We start from the raw sequence: 17,404 nt of genomic DNA, 5'->3' as shown, positions 1-17,404 counted from the left end.
GTGTATCCAAGTGGCCAGACTAGCGCCGAGGGCAGACCCGCCAGTGGGGAACCAGTAGGGGCCACACCTGAACCCTTAGGGCCCAAAAGTGCGCCAACAGGGATGGCTTCCCAAATAAGAGGTGCATTGCCTCACAGAACTCATGGAGTTGGGCAGGGATCACTCCAGCTCCTGGAAACTCTGGGGGGCAGAGAGCTGGCCCAAGCGCAGGCTCAACTGCGAGACAGGCCTCGAATTACTATACTCCCTCGCCTCGTCTGAAGACCGTGACGGATGGGGCACAGTCGAAGACCTCTTTAACTTCTTGTCCTTCTTTTTCTTGTGGGACTTACCCGAACGACTTTGCATCCGATGAAGATCTTGCGTGCCGCAATCAATCCCAGGATCTTCCTCTCGACTGGGATCAAGACTGTTGCGGCAAGGAGCTTGAGGGACTGCTTCCTAAGGCCTTGGGGTGCATGGCACGGCCGTCGGGCAGGTCTACATGTTTTGGACGCGCTCCTGGCACCAGAGACAAACAAGATGTGGGTCTGTCACTGATATCTGTGAGTGACAGGAGCAGCAGAACTTGAAGCCTGTCTTCCTAGTGGACATCCCTGCCACACCAGGAGAAGATTTCTCAAGAAAAGTTGAAAAATGCTCAGTCATAAACTGACTGGGGGTAGCTCTCTCCGAATCTAGTTTGAAATGCATGGAGAGAAAATAACTGACATCAGCCCACTGAGGTGGTGCCCGTTCAGGCACCGTGCAGGTCGCCACGTTGAGCCAAACGATACAACCTAAAGGTGCGCAGGGGTATTGCTCACAAAAAAGTTTACGAATCCAGTCTGACAGCTAGGGATAATTCCAAGATAAGGAATTTGCGGCTAGAAGTCTCTATCAGATATGACACTGCACATTCTCTGCGGTGGCAAAGAGATCAAGCTAGGGTTCTCTCCACAGCTGAAAGAAAACCTGCACCACCCTTGTTGTAAATGCTATTGTGAGCCGCTAGGCGTCGGCAGCTGAGCTCGTCTGCGATTAAAGATCCCGCCAGGTGGCGTGCAGGTAGGAAAACACCCGTACAGCGCAGCCAGCTTCAGAGGTGCCTCACACACAACCCTAATATGCTCTGCTTGTTGCAGTACTATATGGCAGTGGAACCTGAACCTGCTGCCAGCCTGAAGGCTGGCAGAAAGGCCTTCAACACAAAGCGAATTCCCTGCAGCTCTGACAGATTTATAAGGAGTGACTCCACTGGAGACCAGATTCCTCTAATCTCCACCTCACCCAGATGGCCTACACATCCCAGTTCCATCTACCCACACCTATGTCACCACTGTCCACTCTGGGTGGGGGCAGGGAGCCAGAAGTGCTGCTTGTCCAATTGCGGTTGAGCAACCACTGCATGTCTTTTGCAGCCCTCTATAAAATCTGTATGGAATTTGTTAAGTTTCCCCTGATGATTCTTTGTCCAAGTCAGATTATAAAATGCCACTAGACACTTCCTTGCCCAGTGACGTAGACATTCAATAAACCTCTAACAAATCACACAAGCATGCTTGGGATCTCATGCAAAAGCGTTCTGCAGTATCCGTTTCCTAAAAAGTGATGTACAGCACTTAAGATAGTAATAACTGCCTTTCCTAGTAAGCTATATCGATCGGTCCAAATAAAAGTCTCTTGTAAATTAAGAAGGGGATAAACTGAATAGTTATCAGTCACTACATGTGAAGCTTACCTTTTCACCCGGCTGCAAATCGCCAACAGGAATGTCTGTGAGAAGCGCAGGATGGGAATCATCACACATTTCTGTCCCAATTAGAGTTACATGGGTTTTCTGAGTCAAATTAGCATCTTGTCCTGCAAACAGGACACAAACAAGGAAAAGACTTACAAAAGAGCAGTGACTAGACAACAATTTCACCAGCCTTAAGCAGAAATTAAAACTTCTATTTAAGCGAGAAGCATGATCAACAACATGTCTTCAACTGCCCTTATTTTAACTCTCTTTTTGAAGCCCCCTTTTTCTGTACCTCCAAGCCCGATTTACTCTCAATAAAAATGCACCTTTTGATGTCTTCCTCCTTACAAACTATACATAGGTCTGGCTCCATCTATGGTTTATCTGCTGCATCACCCTGTTACTTGACTGACCCTCCAGCATATATATATTTTTTTTTGTTTGCTGGACCTTGAATATGGGCTTCTGGAATCTGTTTATGAACTACAAACAATAAACATTGAGTACAAACATGACAATACACCCAAGTAAAAGTTTATCAGGCTAAATACATTTACACTGTATGTGTATATATTCACGTATATCAGTTAAGTATAAAGGAGAACATGGTGAACAGATACTCCCTTTAATTAAGGCAAATGTGTTAATGTTGAGAAATGTTCTGCAATGTGTGGGTGAATAGCCATAAATATATAGGCAGGTTTGAAGTGTATCCATGAATTTTAAAATACTTCAAGAGGCAGTGTGCAGAGCACACCTTTTTCAATAAAATTAAGTAAGTACAGTAGGACGCTGGCTTTCTATGTAGTGTACCAAAACACGGTACACTATGCAGCAAGTCCAGGCAACTCTTAATGGCTTACAGGGGCTTGTTTTACAATCCCAAGAGTGTTGAGCATTTGTTGAACACACATAGTCAATAAATGAGGCACACACTCAATAGGAAATGCCAGGCCAACCTGGAAAAATAACAGAATATTTGATATAGTATTTAGACACCAGATCTTCAGAATCAGGTAAGTACTTTAGTTCATTATCATTTTTACACAGTAAAACAGTAGAACAGCAAAGTTGTCAGATTTGAAGCATGAGCCTCAAAACAGTGATTATATCCTCCGGAAGGAAAAGACATCTACTGCACACAGATATTTGCAAACGGCTGTAGAGGGTACTGTTTAGAACTAAGGTGCCTGGGGGCCAAGGTCCAAAGTACCACTAGCAGTTTAGATTTACCTTACCTAGTGTGTCCGGGTGCAGAGGTGCTGGTCACTATGGTAGCCTTGAGCACGGCTACCTTTCAAAATTCAAAGGGACACGTCAAAACAACAGAGTCAGTACAGTGGGACTTGGGGACAAGTCCAACGGAACCCAAAGGTGAGTTTAGTTTGTGTGGACTCCTAGGCCAAGCAGACACAGGCAGAATAGCTGTATTTGTGCTGTAGGGTTCGGGTGCAGAGGGGTTTCCTGGTGGGACACGTTAGCATTGGAAGCGGTCATAGTTCTTGGTGCACCTGCAGAAGAAGGAAAAGAAACACAGGAAGGCCACTCTTGGTGTGGAGCTTGCCTCACTCAAAGTCCCTCAAGGTGCTGGTAAGTTTTTGTAGCGGTGCTGTCCGGACTGGACACAAACAAGCCTTGGTGGGCGCAAGTGCCCCAGTAGTCAGGATATTGGTGCAGGGCGGCTCCTAGACGGTTTAGCGACTTGAAACATGCCAGAGAGATGGGCCTGACCTCCTACAACCTTGGGGGCCTTCTCCTGTAGCGCAGTTCCTTTAGTGGGCCCGATGGTTGCAGAGAATTGGCTCCTCCACCTCAAGGGAGAGGCTGCTTGGTTGTTGAAGTTGGTGGAAGGTCCTCCACAGCTTTGGGAGGAGTTCAGCTTTTGGACGAGTTGGGTCGGTGCGACTGTTGAGGTTCTAACAGCAAAGCAGGGTTTCGCACCAAGTAGTGGTATAATCCTCAGTTCTCACGGTGACTGCTCTTCTTCATCCTTCCTTCGGTTCCCAGTAGATGAATCTTGATACCTGGTGTCAGGGGAACCCATAAATATTTAATATAGGGGTGTAAGTGAGGGAGTATAGGGTAGTGACCAATGGGCTACTTGCCTCTAGGGTGACTACACCCCCTATTTGACCACTTTCTGGGGAGAGTGGGCATAAACCTGACCCAGAGTTCCTAGTTTCACTAAATCCAAGATGATGAAAACCTTCTTTCGTTTTTCACTTCAGGTAGCCCACCTTAGGGGTGTGAATAGCCAGTAAGTGAAAACACCTTCCGACTATCTAATTTTCCCTCCTGCAATGGCACCAAATGAGCCCCAGGGCATGGGGTGCCTTTCCCAGGTCTGGGGGGAAAGATGGGGTTTGCATATCAAAAGCGGTAGAGGCTTTGAAGCCTCAGACCTTGATATGCTAAATTTGCTAGCTATCCTGTTGGAGGAGGTGTGAGCACCTTCCTCCAGACAGGCATTGTTTCTGATCCCTGACAGCGTGGGCTCTCACCTTCAGGGGGTCGTAAACTTGTCTGTGGTGGTGGGCTAGGAGATACCAGTGAGCCAGCACACTAAGAGACAAGTAGGATTCAGAGGGCACCTTTAAGGTGCCCTCTGGGTGCATGTCATAATAACTCTAGTACTGACATCAGTACAGATTTATTAAGATGAAGTGTTTGATACCAAACAGCATTATTTTCAGTGAAGCCATTATGCAGCTGGGTAACTCATAAGTGCCCAGTACATATGCTTAACATGGCTTCACTTGCAATGTCGGGGCAATGGAACCAGACATCACAGGGGCATATCTGCTCATGTGGATATGTCCTCACATACAATATATTACATCCTGCCTTAGGGCTGTAAGGCCTGCTGTAGGGGTGACTTAAATATAGTATATGCAGTGAACCTTGGCATGGAACACAGGAAGTGTGCCATGTTGGTTTTTCCAAATGGTTTGCACCATCTCGCGCATCTTGTAACGGCAGTCTGCATGCAGTTTGTGTGTGGGTCAATTTGGATGGCATAACACATGCTGTAGCCCTTTGGGACCCTCTTTAGTACCCATGCCCTAAGTACCAGGGGTACCACTTACTAGGGACTTGCAGGGCTGCTAAAGTCCTTGTCAACTGGGTTATAATTAGACAGTTACCTTGTCGCAGACTGGCTTCAGACCTCTACATTTACTTTCTTTAAAATCCAACAATATGCTCCCAACAACAAGAATCCAAAACTCACGTTACAACACTACATGCACACACAGATTACCCGTCTCTTCACGCTCAAGCCACAAAATAGTAATAACATTGACAAAATGCAGTTTGCATTTAAAAAATCCATTAAAAAAGCGAGCAATTGCCTCTTACGCCCATTTGGAACCCAGTGCTTGTCTTTGTCCAACTCTACATCTAGCTTTCCAATTGCCTATCAAATTGACGTTTCCTATTTCGTTTCCAACTGCAGATTAGCATCATAGCCTTTAATACTACCCAATGTTCCACCAACATTGTTTCAAATACATCTCACTTATAGGTTTCAATAGTATCCCCATGAAGTGACAGCACAGAAGTGCCAATCACTATGCCCACAACCTTAATTGGACTAACAATAGAAACTAGCAGCTTTAATCCTGGAACAGTTGCCCGAGTTAATGATGCCTTCCTTGTCGTCTGCACCTACTCACATAATTCACAAGAATTGCAATTCCCTTGCTGCATCACTACATCTACCATTGTGCTTGCCCAACTCTTTACTTCATTACACTCCTAGATAGGTGGCACTTGTGAGCCACCATGACGAGCCTGCTCCTCAAGTCACCAAAAGTATCAACTGTACAATCCTCAACAATTTGCAATTCACCATATAACACATCCCTCATTTTCCAAAACACCCTCAACTGTTTCTCAGCATCCAATGTCCTTAGTAACCACTGTACAACATGCATTTTCACCTCATGCATTATTCTTACACAAGAATCCATTACTACTGATACCCCTACACTTATGGCACAGAGATTACATTTCTCCGTGACCAATCTCGGTAATAAGTCTCAATTGGGAAACACAACAAGCTGTTTGCAGTCACATACAATATACTTGGAATAAAGATTAAGAAACTGAACTGCATTACACAAAAAAAATTTGGCAATCGTGGGAGCAGCACTACTGAATCCTTTAATAGTGCACACAATTACCAGTGGTTTCTGGACATTGCTAATGACAAACCAAATTTCACTATAATTAGATTTGAAATGCTGGATTGCCCAACAGCAAAAAAGAGCTGCCCTCTTCACACCTGACCACCAAACATGTGCTCTAGAATCAAATGCAAAGACCATGACCACCTCTTGACCATCCTCAAATCGCAGGCAGTACCGATACACTTCAAAGCAAAAGAGGAAGGTCCAGAGGTCCTGAACCTGGATATTAATTCCTATTATGATAGAGAAACTGTGCTCAAGGCTCTGGACCTTTCCAGCCTCAAATTGTTAAGTAGAGGTGGGGGTGTGAGCATGTGTTTCTCTTTTCCTTGCAATCAGGTTCAGTTAATAGGATAATTCTATTTTTGTAACACAAGACAATGATCATCAGCGATTTGAGTAGAAGTATTAATATTATTGGCATCAGCCACTTTGTCATTTCATTGTGCAAGAAATTCACTTTTTTGGGGGGGAAAGGAACAGCCGACACATGTTTCACCCTTCGTCGCAATTTGAGCCAGGGTTTTCTCAAGGCTAATTATTGTGTTCAGCAGTCATGCGGTCAGAAGCTGCATATATGCATTCATATTTGCTTCAAAGGACTAAACATCAATAATATTTGTGTCCATGTACTATCTCTACAAACGAAAGGGTCCTGGGGTAATCCCATGTAGGGCTTTTCCTTTTCTCTAAAAAAAGTTAATTTCTTGCACAATGAAATGACAAAGTGGCTGATGCCAATAAAATTACTACTTCTATTCAAATCACTGATGATTATTGTCTTGTGTCACAGAAATTGAATTATCCTATAGGCTGAACCTGATTACGAGGAAAAGAAAAACACATGCTCACATCCCCAACAGTACCTTTACACTTATATCCATTGTGATAAGAAACTCTCTTTTGGCAACAAGCCATCCCAAAGGTACTGCAGTTTAGTGGCACTAGACATTTTAAATGCCACATTGTGCTTCTGAGGGTTTGATATTTGAGTGGATGGAGATTTGCAAACTCTCAATACATTCTCTGAACTTTGAATAAAAGTGTGCTAAATCAAGGGAAGATTATAATTAATCTTTGTCAAAAACCTTGAGCACCTTTAAAACAAGGTTCACAATAATAAACGTGAAGTTAATGCTAGATTTGCTAATGATAAATCCGAACAGAGGTATTGTACTTTCAAACTGCACTTTTCTTTTTAGTTCTTTAACTTGATCACCCTTTCTTTTCCATCCTGCTCACCACGACAACTAAAAATGTGTCATCTTTGAAGAAGGATATTTTTTCCTATAGCTAAAGAAAACTTGTGCATACACTTTTTAGTACTTCTGACTAATGCCAGACCAAACTGCATCCTTTTAAATCTCTATATATCCCTATCGGTTTGTCAAAAAAGCTATGGGCTACAATGCTAGAATCAGGAGGCAGGTTTGTTTATGACAAGCCGGGATATGTCTTTTAAACTGAGAATGATAACTTCCCTGGCAGTAGCCACAGCAGTAGTGACAGCTCAACTAGGAAAGTGTTATGGGCTAAAAACATTCTCCTTAGAATTCCAGAGATCCAGCAAGGGAGCTTGATATTTTTAAGAAGGGTTCGGGGAGGAGGGGTCATCCAAAGCCAATTTTGAAAAAATAGGACCAAATGGTGCATTTTAAATATTAACATAATCCAGGTAAAAATCAAGAGATTCTGAAGGGACACAAATAACATATTTAAATCATTTAGACCTTGGACTGACAAGCCTTACCTCCCCATGTACTAAAATTCATTCTCCCATGCTAATAGGTATTGCTGGCACTCATCATAAAAGCATTTGCACCCAGAGAAGACAGGAGTGAACGTATTTACCATTTGTTTAATAATGAACAGAGCAGACACCATTTGTCTCACACACAGTTTGCTCCATTTCAAATTGCATGAAGAGCAAGAAATAGTTCAACATTAGTAATCCATTTTCTGTAGAGCAAAACATTATGATATAGTTCCAAGTAAGATTGGAACAAAAACAGTTTGCCTATTCCTTATTACAAGAGCTTAGAACAGTACAAATTGTATTGCTTTATATTTTGTGTGTATCCTAAACCTTCTCATTCGTTAGCACAGTATTTGGTAGCCAGGCACAAACGCTCTGACATCTATTGGCATGAATGTTTACCAAAAGCAAGTAATGTAGTTTTTTAATAATTCCTCCAGATCCTCAAGTGACTCCCCCCTAGCCCCCTCAAGAAATGTCATGGTGGAGAGTTGAGAGATTCAACTGTCAAGAAGAAAAGACTAAAGAAGTGCTCTTCTAAAAATATTTCTGCTGTCTTGCATTGATTGCCGATGCAATAATGATGAGAAAATGAATGGGGAGACCACAATGCTGCATTAATTAATATTTATTTTTTTATCAGACCACTCTGCAAAAGAGCATTTAAAATAGGGCCCGAAGCTCTCTTGTGCTGGTTCAATTATCAAATCATAACACTGAGATACTGTCAAAGATTAATCTGGATGTAATTTGTTTTCCAGCTCATTTACCGTTTTAGTATCCAAAGAAACCTGAGTGATTTAGACCTATGAATGTAATGATTCAAAGGATGGATCAAAAATGAGCAAACGTTCTTGCTCTTTTGTAAGATGCAAAAGCGTAAAGAAGGAAGGCAAAGAAACAACCTGGGATGTACAAGTTACTTACCTTCGGTAACGGTGTATCTGGTAGAGACGATTCTAGCCGCAGGTTCCTTAACGTAGAATTATCCCCAGGCGTGAGACTGGATACGGAAAACTTTTTCCACAGCATCCCCACACGCTGGGGGGACGGCATCACGCTACTCTGCCCTTACGTTGGCCATGTATGTGACATCAGCAAGGTCACATAAGTCCCATCCGAGCGCCTACGTCAGTTTTCTTCGGAGAACTTTTCCGCGCCACAACGCGGAGCCATCAGACAAAACTGTGAGAGTATAAGGACAGTGTGCGAAAGAGCAGAAAAATTGGAAAAAGGAATGGTGAGGAACAACACCATAAGGGGCAGTGCCAGCCACTGCAGTACCTAAAGACAGGGAAAGAAGAAAGAACAGAGCACCGCCCTGAGCAGCAACGCTGCAAGTACGGAGATAGCCCCCTTGGAGACAGAAGAACATATGCAAAAATATCAGGAGAACCTGTAGCAGGACTACAACCCCAACCAATGACAATAAAGGGGAACAAGTCTTGGACAAACAAGTAACAACAATATTCCAAGACAGCCGGATCAAAGAATGTAACATCCCCCACAGGGAACAAGGGGCAGGGGCCCAGCCAAAGACCCCAACCTAGAGGACAGCAAAGGGGCAAGAACCCAAAGTAATGAAAAGGGGGGGGTGAAGGCAGGCCCCAACTGGATCAACCAGAACGGAAGGGCACAGAAGCACCTATAAACCCTTCCTCCAAAGGCCAAAAGGGGAGGAATGGAACAATAAACAGGATGAAGCATCCTGCCAAGAAAGAAATGAAAGAATGCACTCACAGAAGACATAGCCACCCACAGGGAGGCAAGCGCAGAAGACCAAGCCGAAGGTCCTCGCAGAATGGGGAGTATGGGCGGGCCGTGAAGGAACCTGCGGCTAGAATCGTCTCTACCAGATACACCGTTAGCGAAGGTGAGTAACTTGTACATCTGATCGAGACTACTAGCCGCAGATTACTTAATGTAGAATAGATACCCTAGCCATACCCAAGGGGAAGGAGGGTCTGTGAGAGGACCCCATCAGCCTGGACATAACAAAGGATCCCATCGGGGACGAATCCAAAGGACAGGTAGACGAACCCCGTCCCCCCAGGCAAAGGGGAACCCCTGCATCCAGAAGAACACCAACCCCAGAGGGGATATGGGAAGACAAGAAGAGAGGCAGCCCGCAGTCAAGCAGCAGGAGAAACGAGGGCAAGGCTAAAGGAGGTCAGAGCACCTGACACCCATTCAAGGTATCAAGAATCTCCACCAGGAGCCTCCAGGCCCAAGCAATGAAGAGGAGCACCTAGGAAGAAGAGCAACCTAGAGACTCCAAGGAGAAGAGGTAGAGTGAAGGCAAGGCGCCCCCCCCCCCTCCAGCCAAGCCTATCAGAGCCGGAAGGTAATGGACAAGACAAAATGGCGCCTTCAGCAATAAGGCAAGCGGAGCAGACAGGTAGGCCGAGGTCACCCAGGGGAAACTGCCCAAAACCCAGCAGGGACAGACAGCGCCTGAGGAGGCACAAGAAACTTAAGAAACTCCAGAACCACTGCAACCCCAGGGAGGAGAGGGAGAACTAAAGGCAGGGCCCACTGGAAGAGGGTCGAACACACCCCAGCCTCAAGCAAGGCAAGGACGACTGTCCCGCTAAAGTACCAGAAGGCACAGTGATGCAAAAGAACAGCAGGTCAGCACCGCAGGCACAGCCCGCTGCAGACAACACTACGGAACAGTGCACCCAGGACAAGCCAGACGCCAGCCTAAGACAAAGGCCAGGAAGGCCAAGAAGGCCCCGGACACACTCCAAGAGAGAAGTCCGCACACACGGCCCAAACAAAAGAGGTGGAACCAGGCAGAGCTATGACGCCATGCTGCAGACAGCAGGCCAGACCAGGCTAGTAATGCAGCGACCCCGGAGATGGACATCAGCAAGAGGATCGCACCTGCGAAATACCCTGACGCCACAGAGAGCAGAGGCCCGAAAGGCGACCACACCTCCCCAGCACATGACCGAACTATATAATAGCTACCAGAACCCCACATAGGGCATGTTACGTCCCAAGACATGGGAACCTTCTTAGGAAAAAAAATCCGCAGCAGAGGAAAAACAGAAGACATGCGGAGAACCCGCAGACGGCTTGCCAATCAGCCAATAAGAACAACAGAAGGCCTTATCTCAGGGCCAAAACGGCTCAGCAAAAGCCAAAAATCACAATCCAAAAAGGGAGGGGGGGGGGGGGGGGACCAGCGGCCAACAGCACCACAGTCCTAACAAAAGGACTTGAATGCACAGTAATCACACTGACTACGCACAGGGGCGACCCGCCCCAACAGAAGAGCATTTCCCAAAACTCACAGGTCACTGAGGAGGAGAAGGAGGAGGAGGAGTGGGAAGAGAAGGAGGAGGAGGAGGAGGCCGAAGCCCTGCCAGGAACCTCTGAATGGCCGAGTCCGCAGGGGCGTAGAACAAAAGAGCGCCATCAAAGGGAAGGTCCACCAGGTGACCAAAGAAGCCATGGCACGACCAAGCACCTCCGAAATGTCCAGAGCAGAGCGAAGAATAAACGCCGCCAGCTCCTGGCCATCCAACACATGGTGCCGCAGATCAACAGAGGCACCCTCATGAGAAGCGGCCGGCATAAGTGACTCCGCCGAGTCCCTCAAGCAAGAAGTGGCCCTAGCCAAGACACACAGAGTGTTAAGGGCCCGCAGCGCCGCACTGGTGGAGGCGAACATATTGCGCCCCCAGTAGTCTAGCCAGCGGGCCTCCCTAGACGGGGGAGACGACAGCGGCGGCAGGGAGGGAAAGGCATTCTGCAAAAGAGGGCCCCTAGTAGAGGGGTGGAGAGAAAGACACAGGATCACGCAGCGCCGGATGGTGGCGGTGCAGAAGGGGTTTGGGCACCGGATCCCCCATGGCGGGACGGCACCAAGCCCCCAAAAGAGAGGAATGGAGCGAACCTACGAAGGGAAGCAGTTGCTCCCTACCACCAGAGCCCTGATGGAGGACCTCTAGAAGATGATCCGCGGGGAAATGGGCAGCCTGATCACCCATGCGCAAAATCCCCACAGCCGTGGAAACAGCGCGAGCAAAGGCCGCACCCGCCTCCGTGGGGCCCCGCGGTGGAGAAAGCAGCTCCTGTTACCCTTAGTATAGTTTACTTGTTTTTGGGCACGTAGGAGCTCTGCAAAATTGGGGGGTGGCAGGGTGGGGGAGGGTTCAAGGGAGTTTCATTGGATTTGTTTGCAGTCTTATTATGTTTTTCATGCAGTCTCCTTGATGATGTCGCATTCAAAATAGTTTGGGTCATCAACAATGTGTTTAACGATCTTCTCATGATCAAAAGTGTAGTATCTTTATTACTGTGTTTAATGGGCAGAGGTCTAATGACTTCCTTAGTTACTCCTCTAATCCTTAGGTCAACTTACACGTATAGAGGAGCGCGGACCAGAGTGCAACTCCACCACTGGGTCGTCTTAAATTTCTTTTGTGGAATGTGAATAGTCCACGAGACCAAATTAAGAGGGGAATAGTATTACAATATCTAAAACGGCAAGCCCCGACCTAGATTTACTTCAGGAAACGCATATCCAGCGTAACTCCTACTGTGCACTCACTAGGTGGGGGTATAAACTGATAGCCCATGTGGGTTATGCCTGGGGATCCAGGGGGCGTGGGCATACTGGTACGTAGCTCCCTGCCCTGTCAGGTACATAAAGTCACACGTGACCCCCGTGGTAGGTTCATCTCAGTCTCTGGGCGGTGGGAGGGTAGGTCCCTTAATGTAGCATCCATATATATTCCTACCAAACTCCACTCCTCTACTTTGACTGACCTTGGTCCACATATGCTGAGCGTACCCGAAGGGAATGTTCTGGTGGGGGGAGACTGTAATGCTGCCTTGAATGGGGATCTGGATCGCCTACCGCCTAGACAAGGGGAATCAACGGGGAAGCTATTGACAGATTTCCTGGTGCCTTGGGACTGATTGATGGATGGCGGGTATGCAATCCAACAACCAGGCAATATACTTTCCACTCTGGGGTGCATAAGAGTATGTCCTGCATAGATTATTTCTTCTGCAGGGCCACCCAACTCCCTATGTTTGATGGGATCTCCTTCCTACCCAGGTGCATTTCCGACCACTCCCCAATCGTACCATTCTACGCTGGTGTACCACCCTCTATTCGCCGCGAAATGGTGCTTAATCCTTGGTACCTTAAGGTACCAGCGATACATGACAAACTGACAGAAGCTACCCAAAATTATTTTGCTGAAAATGATGGCTCGGTGGAGGCAGACGTAACACTATGGGAGGCATATAAGACGATGATACGGGGTTGCCGAGTGGCAGCAGTAGCGGGTCACAAGAAAGGAAAAATGCGAACAGCTCCAGAACATAGAGAGAGAGGTTGCGCTCCTTGAGAGGGAATTGGTCGCATGTGTATCATTAGACGCCTCACATAAATTAGCTAGAAAGCAAAAAGAATATAGAGACATTGCGGAGGATGCGGGCTACCTAACATCGCGTGTAGGATATTGGCGACAAAGCCAGTAAGTTGTTCGCATGGCTCAACAGGAGAGAATTGGCCAAAAAGTGGGTGGTGGAAATTAAAGACCGGCAAAACGTAAGGCACCATGGCAGAGTTAGAACTGCGGAGGTAATCGCCAAATATTTCGACAGTTTATACCCCTTCGCCCACATCCACCCAAGAAGCAGCAGCTGAGTTACTTTCCACACTGTCACTGCCAAGACTAGATCCCCAGAAGGTGACAGAGCTTGATGCCTCCCGATCAAACTTTATAAAACTACTGCCTCGATGATTGCACCTTTTCTTATGCGTATGTATGATGAGAGTGTGACACTCAAAGGTTAGCAAATGTTGTTGTTCTACATCAAAAGGGAAGGCCCCCCGAGCACTACTCTTCATAGAGACCTATCTCCCTCCTTGACCCAGAGGTCAAAAAATTAGCCAAAATTCTGGCCCTTTGCCTCTCACCCTGCCTCCACAAATGTATAAACCCGGAACAGTCCGGCTTTATGCCAGCCAGGAATACTGCACTTAATCTCACCGTCTGTTTGGGGTACTGGGCCGAGCCTCTACCATACAGGAGGACTCAGTGATCATGTCTTTGGACGCCAAGATGGCTTCCAATATGATAGAATGGCCTTTCTTGTTTGCCGCGCTTGAGAGGTATTGTTTTGCAGGTCTGTTTCTATACTGGGTGCATTTACCCCTGGCCCGAATCACAGTTAATGGTGGCCGGTCGGCAATTTTTGAGTTGGGGAAAGGCACAAGACAGGGCTGCTCCCTGTAGCCCCAGTTATTTGCTTTGGCTCTTGAACCTTTGACGATATGGATTAGAGGTGACCCCCTTATTCAATTATATTTTACTTTATTTGGCCAGGCCCCAATTTTCGATTAACAATGTCCTGCATATATTTGACCTCTTCTAAAAATACTCTGGTTATACCCTTAACTGGGATAAATCACTGGTCTATGTTTTGAGTGGGGAGCGTCCGAACCTCCCTTCTGGTTGTGAGGCCAAGATAGTTACAGATGGCTTTCGGTATCTCGGAATATATATATCACGTGAGATATAGGAGTCTTCCACCAGCGAAATCTAATACCTCCCTTACATCTTCCCCGCGCTGACTTGCAACACTGGAAAACACTACCTCTTACACTCCTGGGAAGAGCCACCCTTTACAAAATTATGGCACTCCCCTGCTTCATCTATGCACTGCAGAATACGCCATACTTGGTGCCGCCTCAATACTTTCTGTCAGTTGAATCCAAGGTTCGCAGTCTGCTTTGGAATAACGGTACGCCTCGAATTGCCCTCGCCAAGCTTACTTAAAGCTGGTATGACGGCGGCGGCGCCTTGCCAGTCATCAGATTTTACTACTGGGCCTCACAGTTGGTGGTTCTCAACCACTGGACTCACCGACCCATTACAGACCCGGCATATAGGATGGACAGGCACAATTTGCTTCCTGGCAATTACTTGAGGGCATTGTATGGGGGGACAAAACATGTACCCACACATACCCCGACCTCCACCACTGTTTCCATGTAGCATACTGCAACTGCCTAGTTGGGCTGGAAAGGTAAAATCACGCAGGTTACCCCGCTGCTTGAATCCTGTCAGTTAGGTATGCTTTCAAAGCAGCCAAGTTTTTATAAATGGGACCTGATCGTCCTCTCTAGGGTCCGTGATCTGTGGGCAAAGTGTGGGGTTGCACCGTTCGGCGACGTACAGACACAGTACCAATTGCATGAGGGGGAAACTCTTTGTTACCTTCAGGCCCGCAGCGCATTACACAAAGCATTACCTAAGGGTTCTGACCTACCGGTTTCCTCTCCTTTGGAGGACATGCTACTAGACTATTACCTCACAGAAAAAGCCATCTCACTAACTTATCGTAAAATCCTCAATAACTCACCCGAGATTCATGACAAAATACGCACAAAACGGGCGGACTACCTGGGAGACATGACTGAAGAGGACTGGAGGAAGGTCCTGGCATCAGCCCGAGAGTTAGCGATCCGTTCCCGTTTTAAGCTCAAACAACTTAAAATACTCCACAGAACCTACTACACTAGTTCCGCGCTTGTTAAGATGGGACTTATCAGCTCTCCGGTCTGTCCCTACGGCTGTGGTCACACTGGTACCTTCTTACACCAATGGTGGAATGCCCGAGCCTTCAGAAATACTGGGGAAGGGTTGTCCCCACCATGTCCCAGATATACCATAAATCTATTGATCTGTCCCCACAGCTTTGTCTTCTGAACATCTGGGATACTACTGATTTATCTAGAACTGAAAGAACATGGGTTTCGCTGGGGTGCATGGTGGCAAAACGTAACATCGCCAGAACATGGAGAGGAGGGGTTGAGCAGTGATTCACGGATTGGGAATCCGATATGGATTGGTGTATGCAAGCAGAAAGATTGGTGTATGAAAGCAGGGTTTGCCCGGGTAAGTGGACGAAAATATGGGGCCCTTGGAACAAGAGCAGAGGTTGGCTATGTACCCCCTTTAGCGATGCTCCCTCATTCGTAGTTGATAATGAGACACTGTAGGACTTTATTGACTATGTGAGACCATGTTACAATTGATTGTGCTACAGAGCCAATATAACGATTCGTTTTTGCTCATATTTCTATACTTTGAATTTGAATATCTAGACGACTGCCCTATACTGCATCTGTTTTGATTTGTATTGTATTATTTTGCGATTCTTTTCAATAAAAAGATTTGTTAAAAAAAAATATATATACCTGATAAAGTGAGAAACTGCTGAGGGAGTTTGCCAACTGGTACCTAGAGGCCCAACGAGCATGCAATGGAGTGGCATTCTTTAAAACGTTTCAGGGCAGAGTCCAGCCTTTAGCTGAACAGATGAGAGCTGTTGAAGAACATGTCCATTAGATGTCCCAGGAGAAGTCTGCCGATCTCATCCATGCATGGCATTGCAGAACTATGCTTCTTATCTAGATAACTAGTGGTGTCTTGACCTGAGCGGATAATGGACGTAGCTGCAACATCGCCATCCCAAATGGTTTGGACCAAGGAAGCCTGAAATTCTTCTGGCGCTATTGGTAAGATCTCACCAGTCATGTCCAAGAGTGCATGTGTGTAACATCCTAGGAGGTAGCTGGTGCTGACTGACCTTAAGGAAAAACAGGCTGATGAAAATATTCTCTTTCCAAATGTTTCCATACGTTTGCGGTAGTCCGTAAGGCTTTAGTGTTTACTCTGCTAACGGAGATCTGCACCACCAAACTCTCAGGGGCTGGATGCTGGGTTACAAAATCTGGGTCTTCTGGAGCTGGTTTATGGTCGTGAGCAACCTGGCGATTGACAGAAAGGCCAGAATCGCTTTGTCCATGTGCCTAAGAGCAGATCAGTGAAGGACATATAGAAGGTAGAAGAGATTCATTGAGTACCTGGCCAGGCTAAAGGACCTCAGTAAAAACATTTGCTTTTACCTTCATACTGGGGAGGGGCGGTCACTGACTTCAGCAGCTATCCTAATGATTGTCGCAAAGGATGTACTTTCCACAGTTGCTGACTTGGGGGTGGGTCAAAGGACTGAGGGGAGGGAGGACCATCTCAATATACGAGAGGCATACAGCTCACTGGCCTCTTGTAGATCAGAGTATAAATCATCCCCATTATAGGGAGTCAACAAGACAACAGTTTATATTATAGGATAAAAGTCTCCCTAAAGTAATCCTGTTTGTAGGTACAATTACTGTGGAGGCGTAAAAATTGACCAAACAGTAGACCGTCACACAATATTGGCATACATCTATATGCGTTATACCTTAGCTAACAATGTTTATACGCTTGAGTAACTAGGATATTCAGCTTGCCATTTGTTTTCAGTTATTGTATTTGACACTGTCACTTCTTATGTATAATTGGTAATCTCATATAATAGCCACAAATTGCATGTTTTGTTTTATAGAATTTTATATTGTTCCTTCTAGTGACCCCACTGCAATGCTTTATGCCATTGGTATTTTTTGCCACACGTTTGATTCCTCTAAATATCATGGCTGAATACCGTTCTTCATTCTGTAAGCGCTCTTGCGGTCTACTCCCATCTATCTGGCCTACATCTTTTACTGGTCCTGCACGTCACTGTCCCTACCAACGCTTACCAACCGCGAGACACACAGCGGACTGTGCGCATCCCTTCCAGGGTTGTCCTGCCACATAGCCTCATGTGCGTCTCACCATGCCACATACAACAGTTTATGAGCATGCCTCTTGCAGC

The 17,404-nt window shown here is 46.4% G+C and overlaps 1 protein-coding gene across 2 annotated transcripts in view; it reads right to left on the bottom strand.

Annotated features, from left to right (window-relative positions):
* The window catches only part of TRAPPC11 (trafficking protein particle complex subunit 11), a 607,699-nt gene that overhangs the window by 379,227 nt on the left and 211,068 nt on the right, over positions 1 to 17,404 (bottom strand). For both annotated transcript variants that reach the window (XM_078678000.1, XM_078678001.1), the window contains exon 22: positions 1,721 to 1,842. In XM_078678000.1, the coding sequence (XP_078534126.1) occupies positions 1,721 to 1,842 (122 nt within the window). The remainder of the gene's footprint in view (positions 1 to 1,720; positions 1,843 to 17,404) is intronic.

Source organism: Lissotriton helveticus, chromosome 2_2, assembly GCF_964261635.1.
Source record: "Lissotriton helveticus chromosome 2_2, aLisHel1.1, whole genome shotgun sequence".
NCBI lineage: Eukaryota > Metazoa > Chordata > Amphibia > Caudata > Salamandridae > Lissotriton > Lissotriton helveticus.
Note: the sequence above shows the minus strand (reverse complement) of the source record. Positions and strands in the feature narration are given on the sequence as shown.